We start from the raw sequence: 10,066 nt of genomic DNA, 5'->3' as shown, positions 1-10,066 counted from the left end.
CTTGGTTGCAGAAGCCGACATTTGATGATTAATTATGCATTAGCGTGACTTTTAGTTTGAATTTCGCTTCTTTTGAGGAAGTGCAATACCGTTACGACCCCGTTACCAACCCAAAATTAAGAGATCAAATAATTTCTTTTCCTTTTTCTTTTTCTTTTTTAGGCAATCATATGATTCTTTTTTTATTATTCTTTTAAGACTTCTTTATATGTTATCTTTATTAAATCATGAGTATTGCACCTCGGTTACGAAAGGGAAACCAAAGATCTAAAGATTACCAATCAATGAGACAACACGAATCAATTTCAACTGGGTCACGACTATGAAGGATGTAAGAAAGCTCTATCAGAAACTGGGAATGGCTATCGAAGCGGCACGAATCGAAATCCATCAGCTCAGCCACGAGTCACCCTTGTGCGTTTAAGGCAACATCGTGGAAAAAAGTATCCTTTCTGATAGAACAACCTCATCATCGTCCGACCGTTCTCTATGAGGCACCGTATAGTGGGGGTAAGGCTTTTACAAACCAGGTGATCCTCCATAAGTCTCCCTTTTCTCAGCCAACCGCGTCATTTTCACGCTACAGTGGCAAAGTGCTTATTTAGATCACCGCTCGTCATGAGCTCAGAGATCACACTTCCTATTAACCTGTGTAAATGAAGTGATTCCTTTGTGTTGTGTCAAAATTATGGCGACTCTTCCTTTAAGTGGGATAAAAATAATGACCCTCCTCTAGATCTCTCTCCTGCTCAACCCCCTACCCCCTACCCTTTCTGAAAAAGACAGCTTCCTTCGTTAGTTAGCCCTTTTATTATCTCTCTTGACAAACGACAACCGTACTCACGTTATGCGGACCTACTTACTATTTCATAACTTTAGTGGATTAGCTTCCAGTCTATCCTCAGCTAAATATTGAAGATGGCGGATTGACAGTGGGTAAGTCAAAATTACATTGAAAGTGTTATCTTTATCAGGTAAACGCTCTGCGGAAAGGTTCCTGTCCATGTTAGATGTGTAATAATTTTTTTTCTCGTTTTCAGGGCCGACTCTTAAATAGTTTCTATATGTATGGCTCATGGAGGGAGAAATCAACATCTTTGAGATACCCCGTCTGAACATACAGTGGGATTGGAAGGAAGCTCTCAGGTATGTCGATATATGCGCGATGGTGGAACGTTGCTTGACTTCTTGTATGCCTGCTTGTATTTGGGTTGTGTTCTATTAACACGATAAGGCGACACTAAAATATAATCTTCCCTTCTTATTTTTGTAGGAACCCCTGTGGAAAGGCTTGGATTTCTTGCACTCGAATCAGTACGTTCTAATTTTACGTTCTGTAACTGTGAATGTAAGAATGTTACCAAAAATTTCAATTTCCCTTAATACTTTATACGCATTCTCTAATAACCTTTCCTTTCTATTAAACTATACCCTTAAATTACCTCCCCCCCGTAATCGATATCGTTGAGCACCTTGTACGTATTCCCCCTATCAAATACAGCTGTATTTCAACTGCAACACTACCTAGTTAAAAGAATTCAAATACAACAACTAAATTTAGAGTTTTTGATAGCTTTTGTCAGTTTTCCAACATAAATCTTAGGTTTTAACCAAATAAATGTTTTGGTTTTATCGACCGAGTTGATGATATAACTTGCCCACTGTAAAATGTTTCTAAAGCTGGGGTTGTGAGTGTTAGCCCTTGGTCAGAAAGTTATGAAATAGGGCCAACTTACACTATCAACTCAGTTGATAAAACCAAATTATCCTGTAATACCCCCACTGATGCTGCACTACAGCTTCTTTGGAGACTAACACCCCTTTCTTCAGATAAATGTTTGCTAATTATGATATCCATGGACGATTCAGATGAAAAATACAGCATTTGATATACATCATCGACTCTTAATTGGTTTTTGATAGAAGCCCTCCTCTCGAATAAGTTTCAGTCTCTAACTGGTTCCCTATCTAGAATGTCCCCTAACTTTACTCTGGATCACTAGGAGGTTATTGGGATACATAACATAGATACCCAATGTTCAATTGGTTGGATTAAACATCATCTGTCTCAAAATTATGTAAAACGCCAAACTTTATAAAAATAACCAAAGACAGTTAACTAGAGGGTACCTTGCCTAAATAGGGTTTTTGCAGGAGGTGATTTTAAATGAGAACCTAAATTGTAAATAAAAAATAATAACAACAAGTAAAATTTGATCTGAAGAAGTTATTTTTCAGACCTGCCCACAGTTTATGGAGAACTCATCAGAGCAAGAAACAAAGAAGAAAGTGTAGATAATAACACCCTATCTGTGGAGGCCTCAGAAGGATTTTCAGTACAAAATGTTAGCAAGGTGGGAAATAAGCCAAAAAGTGTTTTTGTGATAAGTAGTAGTGCAGTATTATGGAAAACTAAATGAGTATTTTTTTTTCTCTTATTATCAGACTAGCCTTACTTTGTCATTTCCAGAAGCAAATTGTTCTTCAAAGTTCATTTCCCCAAGTACTTCTTTCCCAAAACTTCACAGCAAAAGTGTAAGTGCAAATAGGAGTAAAAAATGAAATAGCTAGCTGTAAAAATGAGTCATTGTTATGTCCTTGTATTGGTTATATCATGAGTATTTAAGTGTTCAAAAGTAAACCCAGAACTTTTCTGTGGATCAGCCTTTCATACTTTGAATATTTTCATACCACCATTACAGTCAGTTCCTTGATTTTTTTTCAATGCTAGAGACTTGGTTTTCTCTCATTACTGACAGAAAAGTTCTTAGCACCAAAAATTTGATTGTGGCATGAAAAATTAATTAATTTTAGATAAATTCAATTAATATTACTTCTGGCACATTCACAAGGTGACTTCTCAATAGCTGTTTCCATATTAAAGTGGAATTCAGTGATTTAAATTGTTGCTTTTTGTGGAGAGACAATAACTGAAAAAATGGAGAAAACCCTTGGCAAGGAAAAGAAACAGCAGAAAACTGGACTCACGTGTTGAACTGGTTCTAGAATCAAACCTGGCTTCAGCAGAGGGATAAGAGTGATTTGTCTCTGCACTGTCTGTGTTCCACACAATTTTCTGTTAACTTATGTTGGCCTGGTGGTCTTCTCTTAATTTTCCCTTTCAGGTTCGATGTATAGATATATCCCCTGGAGGGGGACTAGGTGTGTCCAGTGGAGATGACAGCACTCTTCTTGTCTGGGAAACATCTACTGGTGTTGTTAGGGTATGGTTTTATTTACAGAATGTATTACAGGCCTTTATTATCCAACTACACCTAGACGAGTACAAATAACGCCATAGATGAGTACAAATATCATGCGGTATTTGTACTCCTCTATTGTAGTACTGGTTAAACAGGTTTTCTCACATCGCGCAAGCAGAGAATTGGATTGTACGTACAAAAAAAAAGTGGCGGACAATTGAATCATATTTCCGACATTGAAGAGTCAGAATGGCTGGCAAATATAGGTCCAAGTTCATTAGATGAATCGAACAAAGAAAAACAGCTTGACAACCAGAAAATTTCTTCATTTAATGAAGAAAATAGAAACAGCGATACAACAACGCGCCAATTCCGTTCCGCTTCACATACTTCTGTCACGCACTCCCCGTAAATAAATATCCGGAAAATTCCCCGCACTGAAATAACAGTTTGGCATGTTGGATAATAAATAAGTTATTATATGCTTTGTTGTCTAGTATCGCTGAGTATTTTTACTCATTATTTGTATTTTGACTCACCCTACGGACTCATCAAAATACGGCACAACTCGTAAAAATACTCAGTGATACTACACAACAAAACGTCTAAAAAGATATATGTATCTCTACACTACAGTACAGGAACCTATGAATGTAAATTGAGTACTCAGATAATGGTGTTCATTGCCTGACTCCTTAAAAAAAAAACACTATTTCCTCAATACTGTTCCCAACCTAAATCTGTTTCTTAACAGATCACATAATTATTAAGATTTATTTTAAATAGTGTTCATCTTAGAGTTACCTTTAATTCTACAATTGAAAATGAAAGATCTGAAAGGGTTTCTTCTTCTTCTTTTTTTTTTTAATCATAAAACCTCACAAACAGATTTAGCCTTGCTTTAAACAAGTTTTTTTTAACCAATACCTTCAGTTTACAAGTTCTTTAAATTTGTAAGGTACCTGTTGTTTTTTGCAGCACAATCTTCAAGGTCACATTTCAGATGTAAATACTTGTAAATTCTTTCCTTCTGGAAAAGTTGTTCTTAGTGGTGGTGCTGATTTGCGGCTAAAAATCTGGTCAGCAGAAGATGGAAGCTGTCCTGTGACATTGAAGGGCCATACAGGAGGTACTAAGGGGCAAAATGTATCATTCGTCTTCTTTTTGCAGGAATGATTGATATTAAAGTTACTCCAAGTTCAAATAAATCAAACTTTAAGTACTGTTGGACATGATTTACAATAATTGATGAGGTATAGATCTCAAGAAATTTGGAGATTTGTGAACAAGTTAACTAAACAAACTTATAATGATAATAGACTTATTGTATGGCCAAAACATTGCAGCCAGAAAATTTAGATAATAAAATAAATGGGAAACTAAGCGGGAATTTGGCAATGGACATTCCACTAGGTAGCTCCTTCAGTCCACTTATTCCAGATCAAGTTTGAATTTGGAATGTTGGCTTTTGTGGAGGGTGGAACACTGGAGAACCAGGAGCCAGGATGAGAACCAGCAATAAAGTCGACCCTCATGTGATGCCAAGTCTGGGAATCGAACCAAGGCCACAATGGGGAAGGCAAGCACTCTTGACACTGCACCATCTCTGCTCCCCACTTGAGAAATTTTAAAGAACTTTTCTTAAGTGTTGCTTGTTAGGTGGTCATCATTTTCCTTGTCATTTAATTTAACTTTTATTCTTAACTGGTAATTTGTAGGAGTTGTTGATACAGCTATTGTTGACAGAGGAAGAAATATTTTATGTAAGTGATTATTAAAAATGATCTTTCTTTAAAGATCCAAAATGTTTTACTCAATTGTTGATAAATCAGCCTCAGGGTAGAGTAAACTACTTAATAATGAAATCATGCACAAACTCTGATTGGATAGCCAGGTGTGCTTATGTAGGCTTCATGGTAGGTCTCTTTTCTTGGCAGCATTGATCCAAAATTCATAATGACACAGTCTCTTTATTGTCTCAAAAATTCCACACAATCAGAATCCTGAAAGGGAACTCAGATTTGCTTTTGTTGCCACACTTTTAAAAATGTTCAATGACTGACCTTAAAGGTTACTATGATCTGTAAGAATTTCTTCAACAAGAGGCAACTACCTGCCACTTTCAAAATTTCCACTAACCCCAATTCATGCAAATGATGTGCTCCATGAAATGTCCTGTTATTTGTTTGTTTTAATCTAAAAGCATGTTCTAGAGATGGAACTGTACGGCTGTGGGATTGTGGAGAAGCCAAGTGTTTGGCAGTTGTGTCAAGTGGTGACTGTCCTGTGAACTCATGTACATTGACCCAGCTTCAAGGAATGGAAAACACTCCTGAGTCAGACAACCAATGTAGTAAGTCTGTAATATGGTGACATGGATATTATGAAGAGAGAAAATGCCAGTTTTAAAATATAGATTATTGTTTTTTTCTTTTTAAATGGGAGCCAAATACCACCCTCCATCTAAATAAATTCTGGTTTGCTATATATTTTCTATTAAGGTTTCAGGCTTTCCAGAAACTCCCTGCCCCTCTACCCTACTCACACACACCTTAAATTTAGAAGTACCATCCTAAGGATTTGGAAAGAATTTTCCTGAAACACTGCCATGAAAGCTGAGGAAAAAAGTATTGAAAATTGTTGACAGTTATCCGTTCGTAGAATTTGTAAAGCATAGCCCAGTGTAAGCAAGTAGTGATCATGTGTGGTAGTAACAGTGGTAGCCAAAATGTAATAATGATTCTCTATTTGTGGTGTTGTACTTTAAAGGTGAGCGGGAGGTTGGAACTGAGGGTAAATTACTTATACTCGCCAAAGAAGACGGATTTCTTGAAGGTGTGGACGTACGTAACAAGGAAAAGGTACATTGTGGCCGACTTGATAAATTACTCTATCTTAAATACATCCTGAGCCTTGATGACCTTTTTTTGATTCAAGTCAAATACAAGTGTACAATGATTTTTATCCTACCAATCAAAGAGACTTCAAATTTCTTACCTGGTCACTAACCTACCTTCACAGCCTTGTTTCCAGGGATTCACTTGTATTAAGAATAAATTTACTCTTTGTCTTATTTTGTTTTGTTTGTTTTCTTTTTGTTGGCTATGATTGACATTTAGGGAAGTTTAGACTGAATTTATATGCATGACGCCTAACTAGATTGAATTTTTTAAGTTTTTACGATTTCCAACACTGTACTTCAGTTTCGTTGCTGTTTTTTCTTTCTTATTATTTTCTTTTCTTGTTTTGAAGCGTTTGATTTTGGTAGACAAAAAGAAAACAAACAAAAGAAATGAAACAAAACGAAGAGAAAGACGTTTTACGTAGACAGTTTGATATTCTACGGTTATCAGGTTTTTCAGGTAAAATGTTCGTCAGCTGTGAACTGCTCTGCATTTTTGTCGGAATACGAAGCTGTTGGTGGAACAGAAGATGGTTCTTTGTGGATTGTAGATGTTAGATCTCCAAGGTTAGTAGTTGCAAGAATTTTAAAGAGACCATGAATTGTTAGAGATGGGGTGGTGAGAGCTCTTGCAACACATGCTGTATTGACCCGAGTAAGGAAACTGTGAGAAGTGGGTGTGATAACGGAGAGGTTCGTATCTCTTACGAAGGGTTTATACTCGAAACACCAGCCTTAAAAAATTTACTATGGTAGTTTAACATCCTCCATCAATTTCCAGTTGATAGTAAATAAGGCATTTTTGGAGGAAGGCAGCAGTTTGAAAAGAGGCTAACAATTCTGGAAAAGAGTATACAGGCCTGATTTAGAACACGTGTTGTGGAAGGGACAAAAAAAAAAAAAACAGGAAAGGGATAAGTCGCGGGATTGGGATGCAGGTGTGTTTTTCATATACGTTTACCTTTTGATCTTATATTGCTCAAGTTTAGGGATGTTTTGGAGTTGAAATCTGTGTTGTTTACTTTTCCAGTTTTCCAGTTGGCGTGTTTCGCCGATCATCCTCACCCATACTTTCTCTATCAATCACTGGGGATCATGGATTTCTAGCATCTTCGCGTGAGTATTTAAGGTTATTATGAGTATTTTATCAGTTGATATCGAAACCAGGAGCAGGACTTTTACAGGCTGTATGTTATCACAGGAAAAAAAAAACAGGGCACAGTCAAGCTCTCCTTGAATCCCACTTACGCTTTAGCTCCCAGTTTGCCTGAATTCCTTGTCCTGCTATGTCATCTTTTAAAAGCCTGTTGGCATTGTGGGTAAAACTGGTGGCATAAAAGTAGGATGAATGTTCCACATTTGACTCTAGAGGTGTGGCAAGGATTTGTGTGGGGGAATGTACTTTTCCAAATCCAACCCAATCGCTTTCAAAATATGCCTTTTAAGGAGAAGTAAAGATAAACAGACAGACTTCCCTCCAACTTCAGAAAACTTATATTTGTGTTATGTTTCAGGAGATGGGGCGTGTTTTTGTTGGAGTGCGAAAATGTTGGGGCATGGAAGAAGCGAAGAAGTGACGAGCTGGGAGTTGATCGGACCCGATTCCGACCCAGTTTATAATATTTGTCGCTCGGCTAACGCAGTGTACTCTGCTTGTCGAGACAAAACAATTAGAAAATATGTTCTTAAGCAGTCTGAACTGCCCACCTAAAATTGTGGGTTAATGTACAGATAGGTCCACTGCAGTAACCTCTAGCGACACAGGTTTAAGAGGAACTTTCATCCATGCATTAGGGGTATCGAATGGTCCCATTCAATTTACAAGTGCTCGCAAAATTTGGCCTTTGCTCGAACTGCTCGCAAAAATTACACGGGTGCTCGCTTGCTCGTGCTCGCAAAATTTATGCAACTGCTCGCATGCTCGCATTCTCGTTAACATGAGCTCGATTGCTCGAAATTTCGTTAATCCTGCTTTGTAGTTATTTTTTATTCATATATAAACGATAAATCAGTTATGATATGGGTTAAAACAAAAAGGTTGAAACATCTCTACCTCGGGCTTCAGTCTTTCTTCAACAGTTCATCCTGTAACTGTTTTGGAGGCGCTGTATGTATTGTCGGAAAAACGCACAAAGCTCCATGACAAGCATTTCGCTCATTGATTTATTCTTTATCATATTTCATGGTCGTAGGCTTTCTGCTTGAGTGGGGTACAGTTTCGCAGTTCAAATATGTGATCGGTCATCTATTCACTTGTTTCTAAGGTTATTAACGAGTACCCAAAAGATATCATTTCTGTTAATACTGGCTTTGCTTTTTCCCTCAATAGATTCGCTTTCATTGCTTTAAGCTAGCCTTACAAAAGTTGTTTCTTTGACCAGTTTCCCGGGTATTTTACCCAATGACTTAAACCTTCTTTCGCTTGAACAAAAAAACGAGACTGTAACACGATCTATTTAGCAGGGAATTCTGATAGGAAGCTTGACATAACGGGAGGTGACATAATCTCCTGTGGAGACATTACTTGTGAACCTTTGTTGATCTAAATTCCCATTTATTTGAGCAACTTATCAGGGTTTACGTATGATGCACGATCGTCGCAGTAGAGGGCGCTACTTATGTAATAGCGAAAATCAGACCTGAAAAAAATCAGGCCTGTACGGGATTCGAACCACTGACCTCTGCGATACTAGTGCAGCGCTCTACCAATTGAGCTAACGTACAAGCCAACTGAGAGCAGGCCGTTAAGTTGATTCGTAATAAACCCGTGATGATAAGTCAGATACAATGAATATATGAAGTTCATATATTTTGAACTGCGGTATTAGATACGTATGATGCACGATCCTCGCAGTAGAGAACGCTATTTATGCAATAGCGAAAATCAGACCTGAAAAAAATTATCAGGGTTTGTAGACATGATGGATTTTCCAGTGTGCAATGGGAAGTAAAATGGACGGAGTCAATATTTTGAAACTGTGTACTCGGATCGCATTTTGTAACAGTTTTATTCAACCATGGAATCTTCCTGGCCACTAGTAATAATGACAATTAAAATCTGATGACAAACGGTGGCATACGAAACCCAATTAAACAAAACAACAATATTAAGAACCCTCGGTCGTTTGGGCTTTACCGGAAATTCTTTAATGAAATGTTGCTTTAATCATTTCGATTAAAAAGTAAAAGGCCTAGCCAAACGAGGAGACATGTCTAGAAACTTATGTCTCCGTGTCGCGCGAAAACGCATAAAGTAAGAATTATTCTCGAAAGGCACCCACGAAGGTAGACAGTAATCTAGAGAAATACTACTATTACCAGTACTATCTGACCTTCAGAGCTTCCACTAGAGCTTGTCAGATCTGTATGGCTGTAAGTGGTTAGATTCTGGAAGCCTCCAAAATAGATAAAACTTCATTGCGTAGAATCTTTTTCAGTCGATCAGCAGAAAACCAGGTACTCCCGCGAATTTTGGATAGGGGTGTGCCACGAAGGTTCGTGAACCCTAACCCTATTTAAGGACTAAGAAAGCGAAAACTGATACCCTTTTTAAGGCCCAAAGCCGAAAAATGACACCCTATTCAAGGAAAAAACAAAATTATTAATAGCATGAAAAGGAAAACTTTATTTCTTCTCTGTAACATTGGATGTATAGCATCAAGCATAAAATACTGGAATCATCATGATCAATCCTTTTCATGCCTCGTGGCACATAGGGCCTTCACAGAGCTTTTCCACTCCTCTCGATTGGTTGCTGCTGTCCGCACCTCCTCCCACGACCTCCAACCTGCCTCTTGCCTTTCTTTCTCTACTGTACGTCTCCAAGTGGTTTTTGGTCTTCCCCTTCTCCTTTTACCTTCTGGCGCCCAGCTCATAGCAACATTGCAATCATTATTACGATCTTTCCTAAGAACATGACCAATCATTTTCTATCTACGAGACATCACTTCCGCACTCAGTG

At 37.8% G+C, this 10,066-nt stretch overlaps 1 protein-coding gene across 4 annotated transcripts; it reads left to right on the top strand.

The window, feature by feature from the left end:
- Nucleotides 1–230: 230 nt before the first annotated feature.
- LOC111334190 (proteasomal ATPase-associated factor 1) lies at nt 231–8,157 on the top strand. Of its 4 annotated transcripts, none has more exons than XM_088731619.1 (13): nt 231–510; nt 1,041–1,146; nt 1,274–1,314; nt 2,239–2,354; nt 2,446–2,535; nt 3,126–3,224; nt 4,182–4,332; nt 4,922–4,966; nt 5,407–5,556; nt 5,973–6,064; nt 6,557–6,672; nt 7,136–7,221; nt 7,620–8,157. In XM_088731619.1, the coding sequence occupies exons 2-13, from the start codon at nt 1,076–1,078 to the stop codon at nt 7,814–7,816; spliced, it is 1,254 nt and encodes a 417-aa protein (XP_088587745.1). In that variant the 5' UTR covers nt 231–510; nt 1,041–1,075; the 3' UTR covers nt 7,817–8,157. The 4 variants fall into 4 exon arrangements, with proteins under 4 accessions (XP_088587745.1, XP_022795628.2, XP_022795621.2 ...); XM_022939893.2 differs by lacking the exon at nt 231–510 and adding an exon at nt 803–936; XM_022939886.2 differs by lacking the exon at nt 231–510 and adding an exon at nt 880–974.
- Nucleotides 8,158–10,066: the final 1,909 nt, after the last annotated feature.

The sequence above is a fragment of the Stylophora pistillata genome, chromosome 8 (genome assembly GCF_964205215.1).
Source record: "Stylophora pistillata chromosome 8, jaStyPist1.2, whole genome shotgun sequence".
In the NCBI taxonomy this organism is placed as follows: domain Eukaryota; kingdom Metazoa; phylum Cnidaria; class Anthozoa; order Scleractinia; family Pocilloporidae; genus Stylophora; species Stylophora pistillata.
This window is presented reverse-complemented; position numbering and strand designations above follow the sequence as displayed.